At 48.4% G+C, this 27767-nt stretch overlaps 1 protein-coding gene, 2 long non-coding RNA genes and 1 pseudogene across 3 annotated transcripts; 3 read left to right on the forward strand and 1 right to left on the reverse strand.

Annotated features, from left to right (window-relative positions):
* The first annotated feature begins 1970 nt into the window (after positions 1 to 1970).
* Positions 1971 to 19538, forward strand: LOC131513605 (uncharacterized). Its single transcript, XR_009262671.1, has 2 exons — positions 1971 to 2380; positions 18131 to 19538. It is a non-coding gene; the product is annotated as an uncharacterized LOC131513605 (long non-coding RNA).
* On the forward strand, positions 2387 to 5624 carry LOC131513608 (uncharacterized). Its single transcript, XR_009262674.1, has 2 exons — positions 2387 to 4059; positions 4260 to 5624. It is a non-coding gene; the product is annotated as an uncharacterized LOC131513608 (long non-coding RNA).
* On the forward strand, positions 7536 to 14023 carry LOC131513603 (large ribosomal subunit protein eL33-like; annotated as a pseudogene).
* Positions 14019 to 27712, reverse strand: LOC131513590 (zinc finger protein with KRAB and SCAN domains 4-like). Its single transcript, XM_058732691.1, is given in 8 exon segments — positions 14019 to 14341; positions 14343 to 15123; positions 16035 to 16158; positions 17105 to 17187; positions 18251 to 18398; positions 19927 to 20382; positions 25006 to 25059; positions 26172 to 27712. Coding segments are annotated over 8 exon segments (1803 nt in total). The 5' UTR covers positions 26250 to 27712; the 3' UTR covers positions 14019 to 14262.
* Between the last annotated feature and the right edge of the window lie 55 nt (positions 27713 to 27767).

The raw sequence follows: 27767 nt of genomic DNA on the forward strand, positions 1-27767 counted from the left end.
TGTAATTGTGATTTGCATTTCCTAATGACTAATGATATTGAGCATCTTTTCATGGGAGCATTTGTCGTTCCTATAAAGCCTTTTCCTGAAGTATCTGTTCAAGTTTTTGCCCATTTTTCCCCTTCTCTAAGAAGTACCATTATGTCAGTCAGCTTTGATAGGTGTATTGTGCTGGGTCAGCCATTTGCTAAATGCAAAAGCGAGGTAGAAAAATATGACCTTCTAACCTCTAGGGAACTTACTAATTGGGAAGACAGAACTTTATACCCCAAGAATACCTATGGAGCTACCGCCATCACATAGAAATGACCAACTACCCCTCACTCCATACATCCCTTCATGATACAGTTTTCTTCGCTGGTCTGTAGGTATGAAAGAAATCCATGATCTGGAGCCCTGACAGTTTATTCATAGTTTCATTCTACTGGGGCACCTGGGTGGCTCAATCAGTTGAGCATCTGACTCTTGATTTCAGCTCAGGTCATGATCTCACGGTTTGTGGCATCGAGTCCCACGTCGGGCTCTGCACTGAGCACATAGCCTTCTTGGGATTCTTTCTCTCCTCTCTCTCTGCCCCTCCCCTGCTTATGCACTCTCTGTCTCTGTCTCTCTCTCAAAATAAATAAACTTTAAAAAATAGTTTCATTCCACTGCTTTTACCCTACAAGGGCAATGCTGTCAGCCATAACAGAAGAGGTAGAGTGGTGACACATCATTAGACTTCATGCTAAAAATGAAGTAACTTAGGGGCGCCTAGGTGGCTCAGTCGAAGTGCCTTACTATTGGTTTCAGCTTAAGTCATGATCTTATGGTTCATGAGTTTGAGCCCTGCATTGGGCTCTGTGCTGACAGCAAGGAGCCTGCTTGGGATTCTCTCTCTCCCTCTCTCTCTCTCTCTCTCTCTCTCTCTCTCTGCCCCTCCCCCACTCTCTCAAATAAACTTAAAACAATTTTTTTTTTTAATGAGGTAACTTAGATTTAATATGGACTACTGGAATCTGAAAGGTCGGGAAAAAAGGGCTGCTTGGACTGCTTCAGTGGAGTTGCCACGAGATGTGGGTGGGAAAAGACTATATGAAGAAGGTCTTTTATGAGTGTTTTCAAATGTCTTCTCAACCAGAGTGACTTTGTCCCCTGGGAGTCATTTGCCATATCAAGAGACTTGTTTCACAGCTGGCAGGAAGGTGGGGGGTCAGTGTTGGGGGAGGTGAGTTAGTGGTTGGGAGGGGAGAGGAAGGAGATACTGGAATCTAGTGGGTGGAGGTCAGGGATACTGCTGATCGTACAATGCACAGGACAGCCCCTCACAACAAAATTATTCAGCCCAAAATGTAAATAGTGCTGAAGTTGAGAGATTTGTTGAAAAGAAGAAAACTGGCAAGAAATGGAAGTAGGAAACACATGTTTTCTTGGTTTAAATTCTGGAAAGTTTCTGAGCTTGCTTGCTTGCTTTTTTTTTTTTTTTTTTTTTAATGTTTATTTTATTTTTGCGAGAGAGAGCAGGGTAGAGGGGCAGAGAGACAGGAACACAGAGGATTCAAAGCTGACTCTGCGAAGATAGCGGAGAGCCCAATGTGGGGCTGGAACTCACTAACCTGAGATCATGACCTAAGCCAAAGTCAGATGCTTAACTGATTGAGCCCCCCAGACACCCCAAGACTAGCTTTTTAAATGTACTACCTGATTCCTTAGGCTGTATTCTCTCAACCAGGAAATGAAACGCTGAAATCGTCATCCTTTGACTCATGTCCCCACCAGTATTGAATTTAATACCCTACAAAGTTTTTCTGTGGGAAGTTTGTTTTCTCAGCAGGGTATATTAACAGAAAGAAGGGGGAAGAAAGGAGAAAGAACCAGGAGGAGGAAGAAGAATCAACGGGGCTGCCCACTCATATTTCCTACGAGCAAGGCACTTCTTTTGGATCTTGCATGTTCATTGGCTGGTCCCTGATCAAAGGCAGGACAGATAAGTAGCAGGCCGGTAGGGGTAAGGCGCTATTTTTATCTAGCAAGTACTCACAAAGCACTTACTTGCTAAAGGACCATATAGAACAAGCCTGGTCAAGTGGGCAAACAACCCTATAAGGAAAGCCTTATAGGCTTACAAACGGAGTTGAGCCCCCACAGTCCGCGGGAGGAAGGGGTGCAGAGCGCCAGCTTTGGCAGGGAAAGGGAAGGCGAGCCTGGAGAACGGCACCCCGTGGCCCGCTAGGCCCAGCCAGCCGCTCCCTACAACGTCCTCAAGACAACCATCGAGTTAGGGACCTTCATGCCATCCTAGAGCGGCCCGGAAGCGCATCCGGCAGACGCAAAGCGCGGCGGCTCCCGCGGTGGCCGGGGGCGCGCTGCGGAAGCTGTTCTCGGTTGCCGTCTTCTGCAGGTAGGGCTGGGAGCCCCGGGAGGACGCGGAGTTGGGGGTCGGGCCCGGGGAGGCCTCCATCGTCCTTCCCTCCTGGCCCCTCCCCGGCGGCCCCGCACCGAAGTCGGCCCGGGGCGGGACCGCGCGTGGTGGCTGGGGAGCCGCGGCATGGCCTTTGGGAGGCTTCGGCCACGGGTGGAGGGTCCGGGCCCCGCTCCGTGGCCTGCGGGACTCAGGGGTCATCTCAGGGAGGCCTGTCCTACGTGCATCCCTGCTGCTCTTCATACAGCTCCTACTGCTTCGTGTCCTCTAGAACCCGCTCTTCGTTTTCGTCTGTTGCTTATTGCCTCACAGCCAACTCACTCCCACCCCGACATGGGTCTGAGCCCCCGACGGCAGAGATTCGTGTCTGTTTTTAACTCGTGAGTAAGAAATGTAAATTGCCCAGAACCGTGCCTGGCGGGAGTTAACAACTGTACGTGTCGACTGTTACTATTTTGTTCAGGCAGCATCTGGGGCGCCTAAAACAGGCCTGGGACGTAGTAGGAACTCAGTGTTTCTCGAATGAATGAATGAATGAATGAATGAATGAATGAATGAATGAATGAGGTTCTTGCCAGAACCTTATGACAAAGAAAGGAAACAGATTTTCTGTGATTAGTTAAGCTGTGTCAGTAAATGCTTCTGAGTAGGGCACTGAGCTGGACGCTGGAGGTAGAGATTCTTAGCAGAGAGAGGCTTTTAGGGCAACAGGGAAAAAAGGAGAGCTAATTGTATGTATGTATGTATGTATGTATGTATAACATAAATAGCAAAGAACCACATGGCTAGCAGTGACAGAAAGTGCTAATGTAATCATTTTTGCCTCTCACCAGTAGGCACTCTGGGTTGTTTTATTATACTGATTTTTACCCAGCATCCAGTTTCAGCATCACAGACATCAGTGGCCAAATGACTTGAGGTTACATTGGATTTTTCAGGGAATACAGAGCTAAAAAACACAACACTCTGTTCCCTGGAAATAATGCAGGTAGAAATTAAAATGTGAAATGAAAAGGAAAATGGAGTGTTTGTGATCTCATTGAGAATGCTTTAGCTCACATGCTTCACTCTTAGGTTGTTTTTGTTTGCTGGGAATTTTTGCTGGTTGGTTGTTTCGGGTTTTGTAGGAGTCGTTCGGACTTACTTGGATATCAGGTCTGGGATATTTGCTATTGGACTTGGAATGAGACAAATGGGATTAACAATTTTCTGTTTTCTGACATTTTAGCTACTCCATTTTCATGTTCTTCACATTTTTAGTGTTACTAGCAAAAGATGGAATTCAACATACTTAGAGTCCTTAATCACTTAACACATCTTTTGGGGAAGGTACAAAACATTAATTACACAGGATTATTGCTAGGACATAACCTTTTCTATTAACAGAAATCCAGTCACTCTGAGGCATCCACTGAATAACTTGAGGGTTTAAAAGATATATGTACCAACTAAATTGTACATATTCAAATAAGGAAGTATAATTTAGCCGAAGAATCAGTCATTAATATCATTTAAAATTTACATCTCCAAAAATGTATATATTTGGGGGCCTGGGTAGCAACGTGTTTTACTTTCTAACTCTGTATGGGTAAAACCTCCCCTAGAAGATGGCTTTTGGGGCAGAAGACATAATCCTTGTTGGTGCCCCTTGTAGTCTTGTTTATTTGGTGTGTCTAAGTCTGACTGTCCATGCATATCTATCTCATATGGAGCACCCTTTGTGGATTTTCTTTTTAGATTCATTTGTTGCCTTTCAGTTTTACGGTGACAAAACTTTGCATGTGTAACTATTTTCTAAAAATTCTATTTCCGGGGCGCCTGGGTGGCTCAGTCAGTTAAGCGGCCGACGTCGGCTCAGGTCACGATCTTGAGGTCCGTGAGTTCAAACCCTGTGTCGGGCTCTGTGCTGACAGCTCAGAGCCTGGAGCCTGCTTCTGTTTCTGTGTTTCCCTCTCTCTCTGCCCCTCCCCCATTCACGCTCTGTCTCTCTCTGCCTTTCAAAAATGAATACATGTTAAAAAAATTTTTTTTAATTCTATTTCCCTCAAAATGCATGCCTATGTAGGTATAGGAGGCCAGCACTCACAATGACACCTTTTAACTTGCCCTGCTTTTACTCCTTGAAGGGCAGCCATCTTGCTCATTTAGTAACTATCTGCCTTTTTCACCCCCCCTTTCCCCTTTATTCCCTCCTCCATCTAGTTTTCCTAAATGATAGTCCTCCCTGCAATCTACGGCTACTTTCTTCCTTTCAGTTAATTGGCCAAAGTAGTGAAAGGCATATGAATTTTGGAGTTAGAGACCTATGTTTAAGTAAAAAAAAGCTTTAGTTTCTTCCTTTTTTCTTGCATATGTCACTGAACTATTCTGAACTTCAGTTTCCTCATTTGTAAACAGATTATAATACCTAAATTGGTCACTTGTAGGAATTCGAGCATCAATATAAGCATCATAAATGTAAGCCCAGCACAGTACCTGGCATACAGAGGATAGTCACTAAATACTAGTACTTGTCTCTTCACCTACTTTCCTCCCTGTTAGATGTCTAGTAGCACCCAGCCTTTACCAATGACCATTTCTTTACATGCTTATCTAAAGGCCATTTAAGTCAAATCCATCTTTGGCTCCCTACTCTCTAAAATAACCCAAACTTTCCAGATTCTCCTTTTAAGTAGGTTGGATTACGCCCTCCCCCCCTCTTTTTAAAGTTTATTTATTCATTTCTGAGAGAGAGAGAGAGAGCACACATGAGCTGGGGAGGGGCAGAGGGGGAGGGAGACAGAATCCCAAGCAGGCTCTGAGCTGTCAGTGCAGAATCCAACATGGGGCTCAAACTCCCCAAACTGCAAGATCATGCCCTTAGCCGAATTCGGCCACTTAACCGACTGAGCCACTCAGGTGCCCCAGATTACAGCCCCTTTAAGTGCTGCTCTTTTAGGAACTAGAAATTCCTCCCACATAATAGAGCGTATCCAGTGTTAGATAGAGATGTTTCTTAAAAACACTGGCATATCCCAGTGCAATCTCTGTCAAAACACTAACAGCATTTTCCATAGAGCTAGAATAAATAGTTCTAAAATTTGTATGGAATCACAAAGGATGCTGAAAAGCCATAACAAACTTGAAAAAAAAAAAGCTGGAGGCGTCACAATTCTGGACTTCAAGTTATATAAACAAAGCTATAGTAATCAAAACAGTATGGTACTGGCACAAAAATAGACACTTAGACCAATAGAACAGAATAGAAAATCTAGAAATGAAGCCACAACTATATGGTCAATTAATCTTTAACAAAGCAGGAAAGACTATCCAATGGGAAAAAGTCTATTCAACAAATAGTGCTGGGAACACTGGACAGCAACATGCAAAAGAATGAAACCAGACCACTTTCTTACATCATACACAAAAATAAATTCAAAATGGATTAAAGACCTGGGGCTCCTGGATGGCTCGGTTGAGTGTCCAACTTCGTCTCAGGTCATGATCTCATGGTTCGTGAGTTCGAGCCACATGTCAGGCTCTGTGCTGACAGTTCAGAGCCTGGAGCCTGCTTTGGGTTTGGTGTCTCCCTCTTTCTTCTGCTCCCTCACTTGTACTCTGTCTCTCTCTCTCTCTCTCTCAAAAATAAATTTAAAAACAATTTTTTTAATTAAAAAAATGGATTAAAGACCTAAAATGTGAAACAGGAAACCATCAGAATCCTAGAAGAGAACATAGGCAGTAACCTCTTTAACATAAGCTGTAGCAACTTCTTTCTAGATATGTTTCCTGAGGCAAGGGAAACAAAAGCAAAAATAAACTATGGACACTTAAAAGAAAAAGCTTCTGCACGGCAAAGCAAACAGTCAATGAAACTAAAAGGGAACCTATGGAATGGGGTAATATATTTGCAAATGACATATCTGATAAAGGGTTAGTATCCAAAATACATAGAGAACTTTTAAAACCCAACACCCAAAAAATAAATAAGCCAGTTTAAAAAATGGGCAGAAGACATGAGTAGGGAAAAAAAAAAGGTGCCTGGGTGGCTCAGTTGGTTAAGCGTCTAACTCTTGATCTCAGCTCAGGTCTTGATTTCAGAGTCATGAGTTCAAGACCTGCCTTGGGCTTCACACTGGGCATGGAGCCTACTTTAAAGAAAAAGTGGGGTGGGGAGACATGAATAGACATTTATCCAAAGAAGACATACAGATGGCCAACAGACACATGAAAAGATGTTGATCGTCCCTTACCGTCAGGGAAATGAAAATCAAAACTACAGTGAGCTATCACCTCACATCTGTCAGAATGGCTAAAGTCAACAACACAAGAAACAACATGTTGGCAACAATGTGGAGAAAAGGGAACCCTTTTGCACTGCTGGTGGGAATGCAAACTGGTGCAGCCACTCTGAAAAACAGTATGGAGGTTCCTCAAAAAGTTAAAAATAGAGCTACCTGTACCATGCAGCAATTTGCTGGAAGGTATTTATCCAGAGAATATAAAAATGCTAATTCAAAGGGATACATGCACCCTGATGTTTATAGCAGCATTATATACAGTAGCCAAATTTTGGAAATAGCCCAAGTGTCCATCGACTGAAGAATGGATAAAGATGTAATATGTATGTGTATGTGTGTGTGTGTGTGTGTGTGTGTGTGTGTGTGTATACATATATATATATATATATATATATGTATACACACTCAACCATAAAAAAGAATGAAGTCTTGCCATTTGCAATGATGGATGGAGCTAGAGAGGATTATACTAAGTGAAATAAGTCAGAGAAAGACAAATATATTATTTCATTCATGTGGAATTTAAGAAACAAAACAAACGAGCAAAGAGGGAAAAGAGAGGCAAACCAAGAAATAGACTCAACTGTAGAAAACAAACTGATGGGGGCGCCTCGGTGGCGCAGTCGGTTAAGCGTCCGACTTCAGCCAGGTCACGATCTCGCGGTCCGTGAGTTCGAGCCCCGCGTCAGGCTCTGGGCTGATGGCTCGGAGCCTGGAGCCTGTTTCCGATTCTGTGTCTCCCTCTCTCTCTGCCCCTCCCCCGTTCATGCTCTGTCTCTCTCTGTCCCAAAAATAAATAAAAAACGTTGAAAAAAAATTAAAAAAAAAAAAAAGAAAACAAACTGATGGTCACCAGAGGGGAGCTGGGTGGGGGGGGATGGGCTAAATGGGTGATGGGGATTAAGGAGGGCACTTTGTTGTGATGAGCACTGGGTGTTGTATGGAAATGTTGAATCATAATATTGTACACCTAAAACTAATATTACACTGTGTTAACCAACTGGAATTTAAATAAAAACTTTCAAAAAAAAAGGACATTGGCAGATTCCTATAGGTTAATCACAGAACAGACTCTTAGGGTTTTGGAGCAAAGCCATGCCATTCTTTTCAAATACTTATTCTCTTTCTGAGAAACAGCTATTGGCTTGCTACTGGACCTTACTAGAGAATAAATGTTTGGGCACAGACCACTAAGTTGTCATGTAACCTGATCTGTTCATCATGAATTGGATGTTATCCGATATACCAAGCCTTAAAATTGGGCACGCACAGCAGCTTCATTATCAAATGGAAGTTGTATACATATGGTCAGGCTTGAGCAGTCTTGCGGACAAATGTAAGTTGCATGAGGAAGTGACCCAAGTACTCAAGACCTTTACTCTTGTTGCATTACTTCTCTATTTGCCTGAACCTATAGCCTCATGAGGAGTTCTCTATGACCAGTTGAAGGAGTAAGAAAACAACTCGGGCCTGGTTTACGGATGAATCTGCATGACATCTACAAAAGCAGACCATTGCAGCACTATAGGCCTACTCTGGGATGGACAGTCTAGAACAGTGATAAAAGGAAGTTCCCCAGGAGACCTAACTTCAAGCAGTGCCCCTGGTTGTTTATTTTGTTTAGGAGAGAGATGGCCAGAAGTAGGAGTCTAACAATTTTGGGTTGTGGTTCTTGGTTTGGCTGAAATGTTCAAGGAACCATTAGAAGGAGGTCTGGGGAATACTGAATAGACCTCTCCAAATGAGCAAGAACATGAAGTTACACATGTACCATTAAGTGTTTCACCAAAGGGTGACCTCAGCAGAGGATTTTAATAATTGGGCGGGTAGGGTGACCTGTGTCATAGTTGTCAGCCTCTTTCCGTAGATACTCCTGTTGTTGCTTAATGGGGTCCTGAACAAAGTGGCCATGGATGCAGGGATTGAGTTTACGCATGGGCTCACTTCCACTCACCAAGGCCAGCCTTGTTAGAGCCGCTGCTGAGTAATCTATGTGTCAACAACAGAAACCGACACTAAACTCTCAGGATGCATCATTTCTCGGTGTGATCAGCCAGCTCCTTAAGTACACTCAGCTGCTTCCACCATGAAAGGGAAGTGTTTTGTTCACACTGGAATAGACACTTACTCTGGATATGGATTTGCCTTCCTGGCCTGCAGTGCTTCTGCCGAAGCTGCCTTCTGTGCACTTACAGAATGTCTTATCCACCATCATGGTATTCCACACAGTGTCACTTTTCTTTTTTTTTCTTTTTAAATTTTTTTTAATGTTTGTTTATTTTTGAGAGAGAGACAGAGTGCGAGTGGGGGAGGAGCAGAGAGAGAGGGAGACACAGAATCCGAAGCAGAATCCAGGCTCTGAGCTTTCAGCACAGAGCCCGATGTGGAACTCATGAACCATGAGATCATGACCTGAGCTGAAGCCAGATGCTTACCGACTGAGCCACCCAGGTGCCCCACACAGCATCACTTCTGACCTGGGAACCCACTTCATAGCAAGCGAAGTGGACACTGGGACTGTGTTCATGGATCTCCCTGGTCTTACCATAGTCCTCATCATCCTGAAGCACGTGGCTTGATAAAACAGTAAAGTGGCATTTTAAAGCCTCAATTATGGCTCAGCTAAGTGGACATGCTTTGCAGAATTGGTATTGTTTTCCAGGATGCGATATATGCTCTAAATCAACATCTAATATATGATTCTATTTCTCCCATAGGGAGGGTCAAAAAGTCCAGAAATCAAGGGGTAGAAATAGAAGATACTTCACTCACTCTACCCCTACCAGAAACGCACTAGCAAAATTTTTATTTCTGATACTGACCTTAGTTTCTGCTGGTCTAGGGAGGAATGCTCACCTAGACGACACCACCTGGCACCACAAGGATTCCATTGACTGGAAGTTGAGACTGATAGCTGGCCGCTTTGGGCTCCACAATGCCCCTGAATCAACAAAGTGTCACAAGACTGGCTGGGGTGACTTATCACCCCAAGGGGAAAGTGGGTTGGTACTAGACAATGAGGAATAAGGAGGAATCCAGGAGTTTCTGGGCATATTTCAGTGCTATATCACCTGTGGTTAACGTCAGTGGATGACTGTGACAACCCAGCACGGGCCTCAGTCTCTTTGGGAATGAAGGCTTGGGTCACTCCACGGGGCAGAGAACCACAAGCAGCTGAGGTGATTGCTGGGGCAATGGGAACATGGAATGGATAGTGAAAGAAGGTTGTTACAAATAACAGTGAAGACCATGTGACTAGTTGCAAAAAAAAGCACAGTGGTAGTTATGACTGTTTCTTGTTTTGCTATGAATGTTTATGTGTATCAACCAGATTTTTTGTTGTCTCTCCTTATCATTTAACACCTGTTGCTGGCAACATGTCGATATAAAGTTAAGTTTATACTTCAGTATTTGGGTTATGGGGTTTCAAAAGGAGTGAATCAGGTAGGAGATGAATGAACATCAGCAAAGACAAAAAAAAAAAAAAAGTAGGGGAGGGGTAAGGAGAGGGAGAGGGACTTTGTATTGTTTCTTGAGGACAGAGTGTGGTGATGGTTCTATGAGGGTTCCAGTATCGGTTAGACAGAAGTGCAGTTTTGTAACTGTCTTTATTAGGCGACTAAGTATGGTTAAGGAAATGGGTATTGGTACCACGTCGCAGGGGTGGATTTTGATGGCTTATGTTGCGTCAGCTTGGCCAAGCTAAACTACACTCCCCAGAATCCTCTTTCGAGTATGTTGCGATTAGGATGGGCTGCAAAGATGGTCCCTTGAGAGTTACCGGGCAGGCAGGAGGCCGCAGCCACTAGGTGGCACACAGGTGCTGTTGCTAAGCCGCTGGCTCACCCGGTTGGTCTCAGGTACCTGGATCTTCCTTCTGGTTGACTCCTGACCCAGCCCTGTGTGTTCAGCTCCACACAGGTTCACTTTCCACAGGATACCTTTGTCACAAATGTCAAACGAACAGACAGGTTTGCTGGCTTGTGATCTTCCCTTTCTGACTACCTGCTTGTGGGCTTTGGAGCCTCATGAAGGCTGTTTAGCCAGCCCCCCAAAGGCATAAGCCTGTTGACAGATACACAGATGGTAATTAGGTAGCTAGACAGATATCCTCTGTTCTCTGGTTGAACCCTGACTGGTACGGGGAAAATAAGACTCTCTGAACCCAGAGTCTTTGGCCCGCGTTCCTTATAAGGTGTTCTTTTTCTTTTCTGGTCATTAAAATTTCTTTCTTTGAACATTCAAGCCTGGGTTCTTTTTCAGTTTCTTTGTTTCACTTCTACAGCAGGCAAAGTTTTACCACTGATTTTCAAAAATGAGTATAAGCAAATCACCTGGGATCCTGTTAAATGTAGATTCGGTATCTGTAGGTCTGGATCTTAATTTTTAATAAGTTCCCAGGTGACACTTATATTATCTTTATTCATTTTCTACTGCCATCTTAACAGATTACCACAAACTCGGTAGTTTAAAACAACCTAAATTTATTATCTCAGAAGTCCCAGTTAACCCAGCTGGTTTCTCTACTCCAGGTTTCACAAGGGCCAGAATCAAGGTGTCAGCCAGTTGGGTTCTTCCTGGTAGGCCCCTGGAAAGAATCTGATTCCAAGTTCATTGGTGGACTTCAGTTCGGAACTGGGTTCCCCAAATCCTGATAGAAGAAAGCAAAGAAGATCTGAATGAATGGAGACACACTGTGTTCATGGATTAAAAGACACAACACAGTAGGGATCTGTTCTCCCTACACCGACAATAAATCAGGTTTGATACAGATCCTATCAAATCTTAGCAAAGAGTTTTCGTAGATACAGATAAGCTTCTTCTAAAATTTATATGGAAAGCCAAGGGATCTGGGAAAAACTAAAATATGAAAAAGAATAAAGTAGGAGGAGTCAATGAGCCTGATGTAAGCTTACCATCCACAGTGGTGCAAACAGAGTTCAGTGCTGTGGACCACAGGTCCACACAGAAATGCCCAACTGATTCTTTGCAAAGGTGCAGAAGCAATTCAGGGGAGAAAGGATAGCCTTTTCAGAAAATGGTGCTGGCACAAATGGATGTCCATAGGTCAAACAGAACAAAAACAGCCTAAATCTCACACCCTAGACAAAAATCAGCTCAAAATGAATCATGGATGAAAATATAAGACCAAAACCTATAAAGCTTTTAGAAGAAAGCATAGGAAATAATCAGGACCTAGATTTAGGCAAAGATTCTTAGAATTGGTATCAAAAGCATGGTGATTAAAGGAACAGTTAATAATTTGTTCTTCACCAAAATGTAAAAGTGTTGTTCTGTGACTCTTTCCACCATCTTGGAGCCTGTGGATTCAGGACTCCTGAAACGACAAATATGTCTGGAAGGCTGTGGTCCAAAGCCATTTTTGCTGGCTATAAGTGGGGTCTCCGGAACCAGAGGGAGCACACAGCTCTTCTTAAAATTGAAGGTGTTTATGCTTCAGAACTGAATTCTGTCTAGGCAAGAGATGTGCTTATGTGTGCAAAGCAGAGAACACCACAGTGATTCCTGGTGGCAAACCGAATAAAACCAGGGTAATCTGGGCAAAAGTAACTTGTGCTTAGGGAAACAGTGGCATGGGTCGTGACAAATTCCAAAGCAGCCTTCCTCCTAAGGCCACGGGCCACAAAACCTGTGTGATGCTGTACCTCTCACGGATTTAAAGTAACTGAAAAGTAAGAGCACCTGGGTGGCTCAGTCGGTTGGGCATCCAACTGTGGCTTAGGTCATGATCTCACAGTTTGTGAGTTCGAGCTCCTTGTTGGGCACTGTGCTGACAGCTCAGAGCCTGGACCCTGCTTCGGATTCTATGTCTCCTTCTCTTTCTGCCCCTCCCCTGCTCAAACGGTCTCTCTCTGTCAAAAATAAATAAATAAATAAAAATACTACAGTTGACGCCTGAACAATATGGGGCTTGGGAAAGCAACCCCTGCCCAGTTGAAAATCTGCACATAACTTTTGACTCCCCCAAAACTTAATTACTAATAGCTTGTTGCCCAGAAGACAACAATAAAGTCAATTAACATGTATTTTTTGCTATATATAATTATATACTATTTTCTTACATTAAATAGAGAAAATGTTACTAATAGTAAGGAAAATATACTGACAGTACTGTATTTATCGAAAAAAATCTGCAAATACGTGGACCTGTGCAGTTCAAACCACTGTTGTTCAAGGGTCACTGTAATGCTGACTTGCAAAAATTTTTCTCAACAAAATTTGACTATCATGAGGGGAAAAAAGGACACTCTACAGAGTGTGCTTCAGAAAAGTGATAGGGGTGCCTGGGTGGCTTAGTTGAGTGTCTGACTTGATTTCGGCTCAGGTCATGATCCCAGGGTCGTGGGATCAAGCCCCGTGTTGGACTACGTGCTGAGCATGGTGCCTGCTATGTCCCTCTCCCCTGCTCACACTCTCTCTTTCTAAAATTAAAAAAAAAAAATTTTTTTTTTTAAATATTAAGGAAAGTAGATAGCCTCATGAATTAACTTCATGGCTAAAATTCTCATCGTGAATAATTAAGGAGATGGTACCACATTGGTGACGTGGAAATTAATATTTAAGACCAAGACGGTCCCACATTAATAATGGAATTTTGAAGCCTAAGTAATACTTGCTTTAAATATTTGGTATGAATCTACTGACCTAAAGGAAGTTTGAACTTAGGAGGCATAGGTCGTGACTCGGTCTACTATCCTTTTCGGTGGAGTGGGCTATGGGCAGGATAGTGTCTGTAGCTTTAGAGAGCACTGGGCCCAAGAGAACGAAAAGGTGAGAATAAAGATGCTGAGCATTAGAGAATTTATCATTTTATTTTGATTTAATTTTCATACAGTCCGCATAGGATTATTTTCTCTGCAAAGAGTAGCGATATTAACGAATGGAATCCCAAGAGTGGCACACATTCACAGTGATTTAATGATGAAGAGCCTGTTTGAGGTATTCACATGAAAATTCCTAGTCTGGTCAAGAAATTGGATTCCTTCTATCACAGTAACCCCACACGCACCCCACTCTGCCAATCCTCTGATAGGCAAAAAATGCACTAGATTAACTCAGAGTCTAGAGCCTCCGAATTAGACACAAGCTCCACCAGGTTTCATGAGAAGTTCCTCACAAATCTAGGTGGTATTGTGATGCAGATCTACGAAGGTCATTTCAGTGTTAAATTTAATGTTTATTAGCACCTGTGTTTAAGGCACACTGGGAGGCATAAGATGTCACAAATCTGACAGTGGAGGATCCATTATATGTAAAATGAACAGTCACAGCAGCAGCCCCCACATCAGAGCCATCTCGCCAGGAGACGTCATCAAGTGCTGGCCAGTCTGGAGGCCCATTTCAGTCCAGTAGGTGAGAACAATCATTTCATGTCCTACCTCTTCCAGACAACTCTCCCAGAGCCTCCTATCAAACAAGCTGTTTCCCAGCCACCTTCTAGAATGTAGAAGACAATGCATCCCTCCAGACTCAGCCTTCTAACAAGATGGCATGTAGCGGTCAGTAAAGCCTCAGCCCCGTTCTGTGAGGAATGAACAACTCTGGCACGTACGACGTGGCTCACTGTGATAGAACTTTCTTTCCAACATGGCTCCTCCGGTGTTGAACAAGGTATGAAGTTCGGGTGAAGCCTTTCCCACGTGTCACACTGATAGGGTTTCTCACCAGTGTGGATTTTCTGATGTTCGAGAAGGCTTCTACTCCGAGTGAAACTCCTGTCACACTCGTTACATGTGTAAGACGCGGGAGCCTCAACGTTTTCCCACCGGCTTTCCACCCTCCCCTGACTCTCCCAGGTCTCTGCACATTCACGATCCTGCACATTTTTATCGCCGTGGATCCTCTGGTGTCTGAGGAGATGTGAATTCCGCCTAAAAGCTTTGCCACACATGTTGCACTGGTACGGCTTCTCCCCTGTGTGGATTTTGTGATGTTCAAGGAGGCTGCAACTCTGGCTGAAGGTTTTCCCACACTCCTCACACTCGTAGGGCTTCTCCCCAGTGTGGGTTCTCTGGTGTTTGATGAGGTTTGAGCTGTGACTGAACACCTTGCCACATTCCTCACACTCATAGGGTTTCTCCCCAGTGTGGACTCTCTGATGGATGACGAGGGCAGAGCTCCCGATGAAGGTCTTGCCACAGTCTTCACACTCATAGGGTTTCTCCCCGGTGTGGATTCTCCTGTGTTTAGTCAGGCCTGAACTCTGAGCAAAACTCTTTCCACATTCATGACAGTAGTGCCTCCTACTTCCTGCGGCAGTTTTCTGCTTTCTCGGGAACCTGCCCTCCTATTCGGCAGCTTCAGTGCCTTCAGGAATCTGGGCAGTGTCTTCACGCAGGGGGCGTGGTATTCCCCCGGACTCTTGTACCGGCCGGACCTCGTCCACAGGCAGGGCCCGGATCTCGGCCTCTGTTTCACCACCTGAAATAACAAAGGGCCACACGTGGTCAGTGATGCCCTGCCACGCAGGAAAGCTGTGACTGCAGTTCCACATACGCGGGGATGAGGGTTTCTGTACAATAATGAGGATGGGGACGAAGGGGAGAACGGGTGCTGGAGAGGAAGGAGACTGAGAACGGGCCTGGGGTCATTGGAAGCAGGGTGACGGGGGGTGGAGGAGGGTGGGAAGGCCCGTGCTGGGGACACTCGCAGAGGCTCTAAGTCCTGAGGACGAAGGCAGGGCCCTGCACTGGGGCTGGACTCGAGGAAGGCCGGGCAGATGGCAGCGGTAAGCAGGCACGCGCGAGGGCTTGGAAGTGTTCCGTGCGACACAAGGAGAGCAGGCACGTAGAAAGCGATCGTCGGTCAGGGACGGTCCTCTTGGCTCTTATCCCAGACGAAGGCAGGGGCCCCAACACGACGGGCTTCGGTGCTGACAGATCTGAGCCAGAGCTCCTGCTGCACCATGGTCGAGCTGCACGAGCTCAGACGCGTCAGGCTGTCCCGTGTGTCCTGCACCCCGATCTCTAGCTCACTTCTCGCTCTCGCCCTACAGTCCCACGGCCCATTTCCTGAGGACACCCCAGCTCTCGTCCTGTGTCGGAACTAGCAACAGAGAGGGGACCGACGGTGACAGCCCTGCTATGAGCCAGGCCTGTGCTCGGGGCCCTACCTGCCGTGTCCCACTTAACCCGGCCAGGACGCAGCAGGAAAGGGAAGGGAGCCGGGCCGGGAGGGTTAAAGATCGGGTCACGCACGTGGTTAGTAGCTGGGTTCAGAAACGGTGGCTCTGAACGCAGACAGAATTCAGACAGCGTCTTACAGCCCAGTAGGTTCCAACGGACAAAGGAAGCCACGAAGGCCTACGACGAACCAGCCCCCGTCAGTCTTACCCGGGGAGGTCGGGCCGCCGGGGTTCTCCCGCCCTTCATCTCCGTGGAAGCTCCCCCGAGAGGAATCCAGCTGCGCCCAGCCAGAGGAGAAAGCCAGGGCCACGTCTTCCGTTTTCAGCAAGCCCTGAAACGGCACACGGGCCTCCTAGTTCCTCTTACCCAGAGTCCCTCCCGGAGCCGGGTGCTGCGCAGAGGGGCTCAGGCGGTGAGGGGACAGTCCCCGAAGGCTCCGCAGACCAAGCCAGCGCGGCACCTAACGCTACTTCTCCCGGTCTTAAGTGACGGCTTCATCAACAAAACCACTGCGGAAGTAGAGTGACAGCACGTGAGGACAGGGGTCTCCACACAAGTGCTCCAGACACTGCTGTCTCCACGCAAATACCCCGGGCGCCCGCGTCTCCACACAAATGATCCGGACACCAGGGCGGAAGGTAAAGAGATTTGGAAAACGAAGGCCACGCCACTGCAAGGACCGGAACTGACCCCCACTAGCGATGGTGGCTCATTTGTATTAACAGTTATTCAGATACAGTGAAACGTGGGTCTGAAGTGAGGAAAGTCAGGGAAGCCAGTGGACACCACAGAGCCTCCAGGGCGTGAAGGACCGGGTAAGAAGTTCAGTCCAGTTTAAGCACAGACTGTTGCGATCGTGTGACTAGTTGAGACACGTGGGCATGCCGTATCCGTCCCGGCAAGCTAAGGGACCACGTGGTTACCCCCCGGTAACAGGGCAGGAAAGCAAAAGAAAACCTTCCGAACAAAAGCACCATCACCACAAAAGCTTCAGTTTGCTTTTGCAGAATCACCGTTACTGATGAAGAAGATCCCACTGAAGAAGGGGCTGGCCAAGCACACGGAGTAGGGGTCTGGCAAACGGCACCCAAGCTAGTCATGAAATAGGACGAGGCTCCCAACTAGGCACCAGGAAGTCAGACAGCGACAGACGACACTAGCATACACGAGAAAGTTGACATCCCATCTGGCATTTGGCTGGAGGATGTAGACGGGGAGAGGGCGACCCTCCCAGGATGCACCACGGTAGCGAAGGGCAGGGAGGGGCTCCGGCTCACCTGGGGCTCTGGGGGCAGCCTGGCCGCCACCACTGCGTCTCCTCTGCAGCGCCCTCCCGGGGCAAGCCCAGGACCCTGGAGAACTAGGAAGGAAAGAAGCTCTGGATGAGACGTCCCTGGCACTCAGCCTCCCTCCCTGGCCTGCGGAATCCAAGCTCAAACACTGGGCCTGGAACTTCGTACAGAGTGTGTCTTCCCAAAGGCCCGATCCCTACCCACTCCAGTCCCGGGGCCTAGAGACCTGTGCTGTGCTCTGCCGACACACAAAATCTATGCAAAAACGGCAGGATCCTTGGAAGGGATGGTGAGTTTAAACCACATAAAACAAGCTTTTCATCTGAAGATACTCTGGGTTTTGCTTGCGAAGGGGAGAAGAGTAAGATTTTGGTTAAAATGCCTTTAGGGGTCATTAAGGGCTTTCTGCTTTGGTTTGGAAGAACTAGAGTCAAAATAAAGCTGGAACCAGAAGGCAGAAATGGGCATCTGCTTGTACAGAACTTGCTCAGCGTCCAGAAGAACCCGCGGTCTCCCTGGAGGAGGCAAACTTTACATGGAGCACAAAACAGCTGGTTTAGCTACAGCCTGTGTTGGAAGTCAGGACTGCGTGTTGGCCGGCGTCTCAGTGCTGTGTGTCTTGGGACACGTTCAGGGCACGTGAGAAGACACCGCAGGACATACAGCCAGTCCTGTGGAGTAAATCCTGCTATTTTCATAAGAGACCCAGGGTTTAGACATTTATACTCTAATCCGCGGTAGTCCTGTGGTCTGTGGGAGATTCCGACGGGCTTTACAGAGTCTGTTCGTTTTCTTCTTGGCACTTACCACTACCGGAAGCTGTACTGTTGTGTGTATGTGCTGTCTTCCCCACTCGAATGTAAACCCCAGTGCCACCAGGAAGGACTCTGTCTCACCAGCGGCCGGTCCTCAGCACCAACCACACTGGCTACCACGTAGGAGGCAGAATTACATGTTACATGAATGGGGAACCGATTCTTTCCAAACCACCGTTTCAAATTTCCCTTTCAGTCTCAAAGTGGAGTCCGTCAGTGATGGCCAAATAAAGTCGCGGCCAGCGCCCCTATCAGATGATCGTCAGTGAAGCTGGACGAAGTCTGCAGGCTCACGCGCCCAGAAGAGAACACTCACCTGTGCCTGGTAAGGCCCGTGATCCCAGAGATTCATGCTTGAGCAGAGCCCTCACCGGCGGGAACTGGGGACTCCGTGATCCGCGGGAAGGTGTCAGTGCTCCCATCTCGCAACAGACAAGCTCTTGGCCCTGGCCACCACCTGGGACCTAGAGGTTATTCATTCGTTTTCATTATTTGTCAGACATTTCTGGAGCACTTCCCACGTGCCTCACAGTTTCCAGGGCCACGAAAAACATTAACTCAGGTAACACAGACAACAACCTTGAGGTGGGTACCGTTACCGTGATCATTTCACCGATGAGGAAGCGAAGGCACACACAGTGTAAGCAGTTTTCCCAAGGTCACCCAGCTAATAAGTGGCGGTGCTAGGATGGGCACTCGGGCAGAGGGACCCCAGAGCCCGGGCTCTTTGCCATTACCAGGTGCTCCCGCGTTGTATACGTCGTGCTTTTACAAAGACTTTTGGGAACCGGTGCTCGCTCTCAAAATACTCCTATCTTATCTGACAAGTGAGGGTAATAATTTCTCGTTTATAGGGTTTTGTTATTGGTTTTGAGAACCAAGAAAGATCACAGAATGTGAAATCACCTAACGCAGGACACACGGTCTATCCCCACTAAAAGGTGGCTTCCGTGCATTTATGGGCAAATTGCACTTGTCAAGTTACTTTCTCACGTGCAGCTCAGAACTCCCCACATCTTCTGTAATGACTGAGGAGGCTGAAGCTAAGAGACTTGAAACGCCTTCGCTGTGAAGGGCCCGCGGGCAGTGGGCCCCAGTGCAGACCCGTACCTCCTGGTCAGTGGTTAGGAGGCTCTGGCTGCAGTCCCCTGAAGGAACATTAACTGGTGCACAGAGGACACCACCTTAGAACAGACTGGCAAAGCAAGAAGAGGCGGGGAGATCAACCTGTTTTCCACCAGGGGTGTTCTCTAGCCTGGGGTCCTTGGACTCCTCCCATGTGGTCCATGAACTTGGAATAGGAAAGGAGTAGTTTTATTGTTACCAGCCTCTAAGGGAACGTGGCCTTCCCTTCTATTATAAATTGAAGCAGCAATCATGTGGCATAAGCCACGGCACTTCGCCACCAAGAGAAATTGCAGATGTTTTGGGGCGCCTGGGTGGCTCAGTTCGAGCCCCGCATCGGGCTCTGCTCTGACACCTTAGAGCCTGGATGGAGGCTGCTTTGGATTCTGTGTCTCCCTCTCTCTCTCTGCCCCTTCCCCGCTCATGCTCTGTCTCTCTCAAAAATAAACACTTAAAATTTTTTAAAAAGAAAAATTGCAGATGTTTTCACACCACATTACAGCACAACGAACAGTGTCAAAGTCACTCATGCTTCTAACGACTTTGAAACTGCACCTGGGCTATTGGGCCTGTGCCCAGGTCTTACTGATTAGTGCAACATTTTTAAAAAACGCACGCATAACGTTGTCACTAGTTTGTTTAATGCTTTGCTGGCTGTATTTCAACATAATCGAGTTCTTCTGTGATCCTTCATGTATCTAAAAATTGTGTTACGAGGAGGGGCCCAGGGACTCCACCCGAGTGGCAGAGAGAGAGAGAGAGAGACAGAGACAGAGACAGAGACAGAGAAGGAGAAGTTCCGATGTTGACGGCACGCCCCGCCCTCGCCCCGAGACTTGGGTTAGAAACCGGGCTCGGGGCCTCTACCTGCGGTGTCGGCGCCTCCAGCTGTCTCTGCAAGTGCTCCAGGAGCATCACCACCTCGTCCCCGCTCTCCGGGTGCTGTCCCCGCACCCAGGCCTGGAGCTCGGCGGGCAGGATGGTCAGGAACTGCTCCAGCACCAGCAGCTCCAGGATCTGCTCCTTGCTGTGTATATCCGGGCTCAGCCACTGGCGGCACAGCTCGCGGAGCCGGCGCAGCGCCTCGCGGGGCCCCTCGGCCTCAGGGTAGCGGAAGCCCCGGAAGCGCCGGCGGGAGTCTTCAGGACCCCGATGGGGGCTGGCGTCCTGCACGAGGGCAGAGGCCTCTCCCGCTTCCGTCTTCACCACCAGAGGCCCCATGTGGTTCTCTGCGGACTTGGCGTCCCAGGCTGTGCTCTCCGCCGATTCTCCAGCCATCCTGGATCTGGCTCTAGTGGGCCGCCGTGCTCCTGCAGGAGGATCCTACCGGTGGAAAATCACTATTAACCAGCACAGTGCTGGCAGCCCCCTCCGCTCAGGCCCGGGGGCCCAGACATGGCCAGGGGGCAGCTGCGATTTCTAGCTCCATCCTCTGCAGCACCTGAAACCATAATCCCACAACGGGATCCTAGGGGGTGGGCCTGAAACCCCCCACCCCCCATCTCAAGACTAGTCAGGAAAGAAACAGTGACTGCTCAGATCATCCCATTTGCAGCCTGCTTTGTGGGTGGCCTAGTTCTAAGACCCCAAGGAGTCCTGCCCAGGTCCCAGGATTTGAATATGATGATGTAGCTCGTAGCTCTCATGCCTGGACTGAGCACAAGGAACTGAATTCCAGCAACTTCCACGAGCTTGTAAGCAGATCCCACCCCAGAACCGCCCTACCAGCACCCTGAATTTGGCCTTGGAAGACTGTAAGATGAGGAGTCTGCTGAGCCTGCCTGGCTTCTGACCTACGGGATGGGGAACATCTGGTCATTTTAAGCAGACAGATTGTGTAGATTGTCACGCAGCAGCGGAAAGTGAATACCAGCTCCTTTTCTGCCATCGAGGCCGCACATTTGGGGGAAGAGATTAGGAAAAGGCAGGCCCTGAATCAAAAGCAGTAGGACTGGATTTAAGCCCTGGACACCTGCCAGTGAGGCTCCCAGTTCTCTCTGAGGTGAGTCTCACCAAACAACAGGCATAAAACTGACCCAAATTCAGCTGAAAGTAGGGCTTCCCTAGGCCCCTCCCAGCTTTGGGCTGGAGACCTTTAGTGTCTGTGAGAAACATCAAAGCAGCGGAAACCAGCACCGAGTGGCTGCACCTCGTCCTTAGCAATCCTCACCCTGCCACTCCTCCTCCCCTTCAAGCTGAACTTCTTGAAAGGAAACATCCAGACTCCCGCTGGCCTTCGGCACGCCGTCAGCAGCAAGCCACCAGCGGTGACCACTGAGAGCTCCTGTGCCAGAGGTGCGCCCCCAGCTGGCCTTTTCCGTGGCTGCTTCTCAAGAAGCTGATGCTGCTGTCCACTTCCGGAAACAGTCTTGTCCCCGATCCCGGGCCCCACTCCTGCTTGTCTCCTTCCCGTTTCTTTCCAGCCCCCATTTACAGCCTGGTCAGGTGAACTCTCCCGCCAGACAGCCAGGCTCATGATCTTGGCTCCACTGCTTCCTTACTGAGTGGCCGTGGCAAATTAGTCCACATCTCTGCCTCACCTCCCCCACCGTACCAGGGATATTGGGAGCATGAAGTATGTGCATACAGTTCTTTTTTTTTTTTTTTTTTTTTTTTTTTTTTTTTTTTTTAAATTTTTTTTTCAACGTTTTTAATTTTTATTTTTGGGACAGAGAGAGACAGAGCATGAACGGGGGAGGGGCAGAGACAGAGGGAGACACAGAAGCGGAAACAGGCTCCAGGCTCTGAGCCATCAGCCCAGAGCCTGACGCGGGGCTCGAACTCACGGACCGCGAGATCGTGACCTGGCTGAAGTCGGACGCTTAACCGACTGCGCCACCCAGGCGCCCCTGTGCATACAGTTCTTATGACACTGCCTGGCTGGTGGTAAGTAGCACGTACATGTCAGCTAATAGCATATAGTTCACTGGCCTTTCTCCATTCTGTTCTTCACCCTTTCCTTTCTCCACATTCTTCCCCAGGACTGTCTTCAACCACCTGCAAGATTTTAACTCTCACTTCTAGGCTAAAGACTCCTAATCCCTATTCTGAACTTCCTCCCAGGCAGTTCTGGCTGGAAATCCTACAAATAAACCCAATTCAGACCATGCTGGTTTTCTTCCCCCTACTCTGCTCCTTCCCCAGTCTGGCATTCTCTAGAAACAGCAGCACCACCTGCCAGGTTTTCCCTCATCTATTCTACCCTTGGGATGTCTCCAGAGCTGTCCCTTCTTGTCTGCTCTTGTCCTTGTCCTGGCCCAGGTCCTCAGCACTGTCTCTAGCCTTTTCTGCTTTCAATGCTTCTCTTCCTCCCCACCTTCCCCCCAAGGGACCTCTTCTAAAATACATACTTAATCAAGTCCCTCCTCTGCCATTCCTTTTTTTTTTTTTTTTTTTTAATGTTTGTTTATTCTTGAGAGAGAGGGAGAGAGAGAATCCCAAGCAGGCTCCAGGCTCTGAGCTGTCAGCATAGAGCCCGATATGGGGCTCCAACTCATGAACAGTGAGATCATGACCTAAGCCAAAGTCGGACACTTAACCGACTGAGCCACCCAGGTGCCCCTTTCCGCTGGCATTCTTACCCAAGTAAAGCACTTGTTTCTTCTCACACCCACTACTCATCCTCTGTCCCCATGAATTGGTAAATAAACTCTGGTCCTGCAGGCTGAGAACTGCTAAATGCACCCAGCCAAGGAGCCAGGGGGGCTCAGGTAGGGCTCACCATCCAAGGCCCTCAGATGGTGTCCAGTCAACGGAGGTATCGGCTTTTCAGTGGGCACAAAGTTTGCCCAAATCTGTAGGAGGCCAGCTGCTGCCCTGACAGCTTAACGTATTCGTTTCCAGGATGTCACATCTCTGCAGGCCAGCCACGCCAGCTCTGAAGCTGAAATGCCCCCTGCCTAGCACCTTTTCCACCCTCTTAGGCAGAATGAGGTCTCCTCCCCTGACACTTCCTACCTTCCTCAGGAAAACCAAACAAGAGAGCTTATGGAAAGCACACCGGAGTACTCAAATTCGTATGAAAAACAACAGTCCTTGTGCATCTTTGTTCTCTATTTAAAATTCTGCCAAACCTGATGGACTGTGAGCCTCCTGCCAACAGCTCTGTCTTTAGCTTACCCATGTTTGTATTCCTAGGTCCTGACACGTAGTAAGTGAACCGATGAATGAATGCAAAAGCATTAGACACAAAGGGTGCCTGCTTGGCTCGGTCAGTACACCATTTGACTTTTGACCTTGGGGTTGTGAGTTCAAGCCCCAAGTTGGGTGAGGAGCCTACTTTAAAAAAAAAAGCACTAGGTAATTAGTTATTTCTGTAAGCCATGGATTCTCCACTTGGACACCACTGACATTTTGGTGGGATTAACTGTGTGTCTGGGAGGCTGGGGGTGCTTCTCGGTAGAGCAGGATGTTCAGCACCCCCCCGTCCTCTGCCCACTAAATGCCAGTAGCTCCGTCCACTCCCAGTTATGACAATCGAAAAAATGTCTCCAGACATTGCTGAATTTTACCTTGGGAGCTAAAGGGCCATAGTTTAGAAACCCTGCATTCACAGAATGTGCTTAGTCTCAGTTTGGGGGTAACTTGGGACCAGAGGAGGGACTCCCCTGGCAGGTGAGTCAGGGCAAAGCTGCCCCCAGGGAACAGAGGCAGGCACTGTAGGGACCCAGGGGTCCCCTGGTTGGACACCGGCAGCAGCAGGGTGTGCAAACAGGCTGGGGGTCTGTGTCCCCTGCAGACAGTCCCAAGGAGGAGCCAAGGGAAGGGTGACCACTGCTCTGACACTGGGGAGTGTCAGATGTCAGGAGGGTCACAGGAGAGCCACCTCACAGGACAGCAGGCATTAACCATAACTAGTGCCAGCACCAGGCTGCGTAAACTACCCTCCTCGTGGTTAGAACACGGACATGAGGGTCACATCCCACCTCTGCCACTTGTTTGCTGAGTGACGCTGGACATGTTGCCTATTAACTTCTCGGTGCCTCAGTCTCCCTGTCTCGAAAAGGGAGATAACAAAAGGGTCTACTTCATGCAGTTACACATATGATATCTGTAAAGCACTTAAGAACGCTGTCTGATACACAGAAGCATTTATTGGAATAAATGGAAGAGGATGGGATTATAGATCCGTCCCCTCCAATTTTAGCACAGACAGGTAAGAAAACTCTTCTCCCACCTTTCCTGCCACTCCCCCCACCCCATGAGTCCACTGATCCAGGAAAGGGAGAAGGGAAGAGTGGAAGAGAGAGCCCTATCAGGCTCTGCACTGACAGTGCGGGGCCTGCTTGGGATTCTCTCTCTTCTCTCTGCCCCTCCCCTGCTCGCTCTCTCAAAACAAATAAACATCAAAAAAAAAAAAAAAAGAGAGGAGGAGGGAAAGAAAAATGTCATAGATTAAAAAGGACTGAATAGACAAATCAGCCAAATCCAAATGGTAAATTGTATTTGGACCCTATAGGGGAAAAAAATAAAACCAGCTGTAAAAAGGTCGTTTCAGGAGTGCCTGGCTGGCTCAGTCAGGAGAGCATGCAACTCTTGACCCTGGGGTTGTGAGTTTGAGCCCCACGTTAGGTGTAGAGATTACTTAAAAATAAAATCTTAGGGACGCCTGGGTGGCTCAGTCGGTTGAGCATCCAACTTCGGCTCAGGTCATGATCTCACAGTTCATGAGTTCCAGCCCCGAGTTGGGCTCTGTGCTGACAGCTCAGAGCCTGGAGCCTGCTTCAGATTCTGTGCCTCCCTCTCTCTTCCCCTCCCCTGCTCATGCTCTGTCTCTCAAAAATAAACAATAAAAAAATAAAAACAAAATAAAATCTTAAAATACATATTTCAAACAATCAGGAAAATTTGAATACAATATTAAGGAATTACCGGCAATTTTGTTGAGTGTGATAATGCTATGATTACATTAAAAATTCTATTTGTTAGAAATTAACATTGAAGTACTGTAGTTGTATTTATGGGTGAACAGAGATGATCGCTGGAATTTTCCTTAAAGTACTGAAAGAAAGAGGGAAACAAGGGAAGGAAGGATGGGGGGGGGCGGCAAGGGAAAGAAAGAGAGAGGAAGGAGGGGATAGAGGTATGAAAGAAAACGGCCAAAACAGGGGCTCTTGGGTGGTTCAATTGGTTAAGCTTCCGACTCTTGTTCTTGGCTCACGTCAAGATCTCACGGTTTGTTTAAGTTTGAGCTCCCTGTCGGGCTGTGCACTGATGGTGCAGAGCCTGGTTGGGATTCTCTCTCTCCCTTTCTGCCCCTCCCCTGCTCACACTCTGTCAAAATAAACTTAAAAAAGAAAAAAGAAAATGGACATAGATAGTAGTTGTTAAAGCTCAGTGATGGGCATACTGGGGTTCATGGTAGTGTTCTCTACATTGACCTAGGTTAGACATTCCCCCACCCCCCATTTAAAAATTAACATCCTACCTTCCTTTTTCCCTTCCTGACCAATACAGTCTAGAAGCATTTAGGTGGGGTCACACGAGGTGAGAGGGCCTCGGCCAGCCACCTGGGAGCCCAAGTGGTGTGAGGAGGGCATCCCCAGAGCTGGGGGGAGGCACGTGTGACAGGAAGATTAGCACTGATTCATCACTACCATCAATCTCACATTCCCCATCCAGGTTTCACCACCGGTGGTATTTGGGGTCTAAGCCCAAATGAACAGAGTGAGAAGGCACTGGATTGGGGGACCTGCTATAAACAGGAAGTGTGATCAAATAAGTAAATATCTTGAAGATAAGGAGAGCAGAATTTCCCACTATCATAGAAGAGAGTTACAAATATGGAAACAAAATCGAGTGTAAGTCCTGTTATTAGGACTGGAGTTACAGGTGTTGGTATGAACTCAGTTTCCCAAATAATAGTAACAAGGAAACCTACAAGTAGAAACACTAAGTTACAGACAAATACATCAGGCTAGCACGTAGGGCTCTCCTGGAGGCTTGCAAACTCGAAGATCTGCAGCTCGGGGACAGGACCCGTGACCTCTAACACTGGGGTCCGAAACCTTCACTGTTAAACCATTCCTGCTCCTAGTGAATCCAGGCGCCTCGAGGAAGGGGCACTCCCAAATTTTAAAGCCTTGGGGGAGTCTCAGCATCACAACACATACCAGCTTGGGTCTTTGCTTAGGGACAGGCTCTTCTTGAGAGTATTTTATTTTCCTTTCTAAAATAGAGAAATCGTTCATCACGAAGAAAACTGACAGATGGCCCTAAAACTTAAACGTAAGAAAAGCCAAGATCACTCATGAAAGAGAACAGGCCGTCATAATGAGAAGTATCAATAGCAATGATAACAGCAAATCTTTGAATCGTTCTTACTCTGTGCCTGGTGCGTGTTACGCATCTTAACTCGCTGAAGCCTCACAACAACCCCACGACTTAGGTGATATCATTTTCCCCGGTTTACAAAGCAGTCAGGTGAAGCACAGAGAGGTCAAGGGACCGGCCAAAAGCCACAAAGCCAATACGTGGCAGGGGGATGAGTCGAACCAGGCGGCCTGACCGCACAGAGACTTAGGACCCGGGCACTGACCTTGTCTTCGAATGGAGCGCTACCTGGCCCCCATCGTCGCGGCGGGTGTCTGTGCGTGCGTGCGTGCGTGTGTCCCCCGGAGTCCCGATTGCACACACTGCGAGGCTGCGGCACCTACCCGGAGGCGGGCGCTGCCTCCCCGGGTCCCCTCGCGGGAGGAGGCGGCTCCTCGGCAACCCCACCCGGACCAGGGGAGCCGGATCGCCGCACCCCAACACTTCCGAAAGTAGCGCCCCCGGGGCGGGGCGGGGCGGGGCTGCGGCTGCGCGAAGGACTTTTGGGCCTCTCTAGCCGCCGCCGGCCGCCACTCGGTGGTCCCAGCCACCAGAGGTCCCGGCGCCTGACGTCCGCGTGCGCTGCGTGGTCCCCGCCACCTGCGAGCCTGGCGCGTGGCTGTCAGCGTGCACTCGGTGGTCCTGGCCGCCTGTGCTCCTGGAAGTAGTCTCCTCACTGGTCCCCCTTCGTCTCAGATGCTTCCCATCCTGCGACCACAGCCACAGTAACATGTGCTCCAATCACCTAACTCCTGCTGAGGGACCAGTACAAGTCCCATCCTGCGCCATCCAGCAGTGGTCACACACAGTCCTGTCGTGCTTCTCCTCCTGCTTCTCCCCGCGCTCCTCCCCTGGTCCTCGTCCGATGCTCCCCGCGCTCCTCCGTGACCCTCCGATGCTCTCCGCGCTCCTCTCTGATCCTCCTCTGATGCTCCTCCCCGGATCCTCCTCCGATGCTCTCCGCGCTCCTCCCGGATTCTCCCCGGATGCTCCCCGCGCTACGCCAGCTCTCCTATGCCTTCTGGGCCGCCTATTCGGCTTAGTACGGTTGTCTGTGTTCTAAGTACACAGCGGTCACTACAGCCTGGTCGATTTACAAACATTTATTTCATTTCGGCTACACATCAGCTTTATGTAGTCACTTGTTCACGTGTCCGCGTCTCCTCCTCGACTCCGAGAATCCAGACGACGGTCAAGAGTAAATCAATCACCCCCACAACCACCATCTCCTGTGGTGCGGCCAACACCGAGAGGGCCACGGGTGGCGAGCGCTGGAACTGGCGGAACTGCTGCGTGCCCGAGGCCGCCCAAACGGGAGGGCTGGCGGGGCTCGCGGGAGCCGGAGCTGGTTGGCGGGGTGGCCACCGAGACGCAGCGACCTGCGGGGTCCTAGAGAG

This window comes from Neofelis nebulosa, chromosome 6 (genome assembly GCF_028018385.1).
Source record: "Neofelis nebulosa isolate mNeoNeb1 chromosome 6, mNeoNeb1.pri, whole genome shotgun sequence".
NCBI lineage: Eukaryota > Metazoa > Chordata > Mammalia > Carnivora > Felidae > Neofelis > Neofelis nebulosa.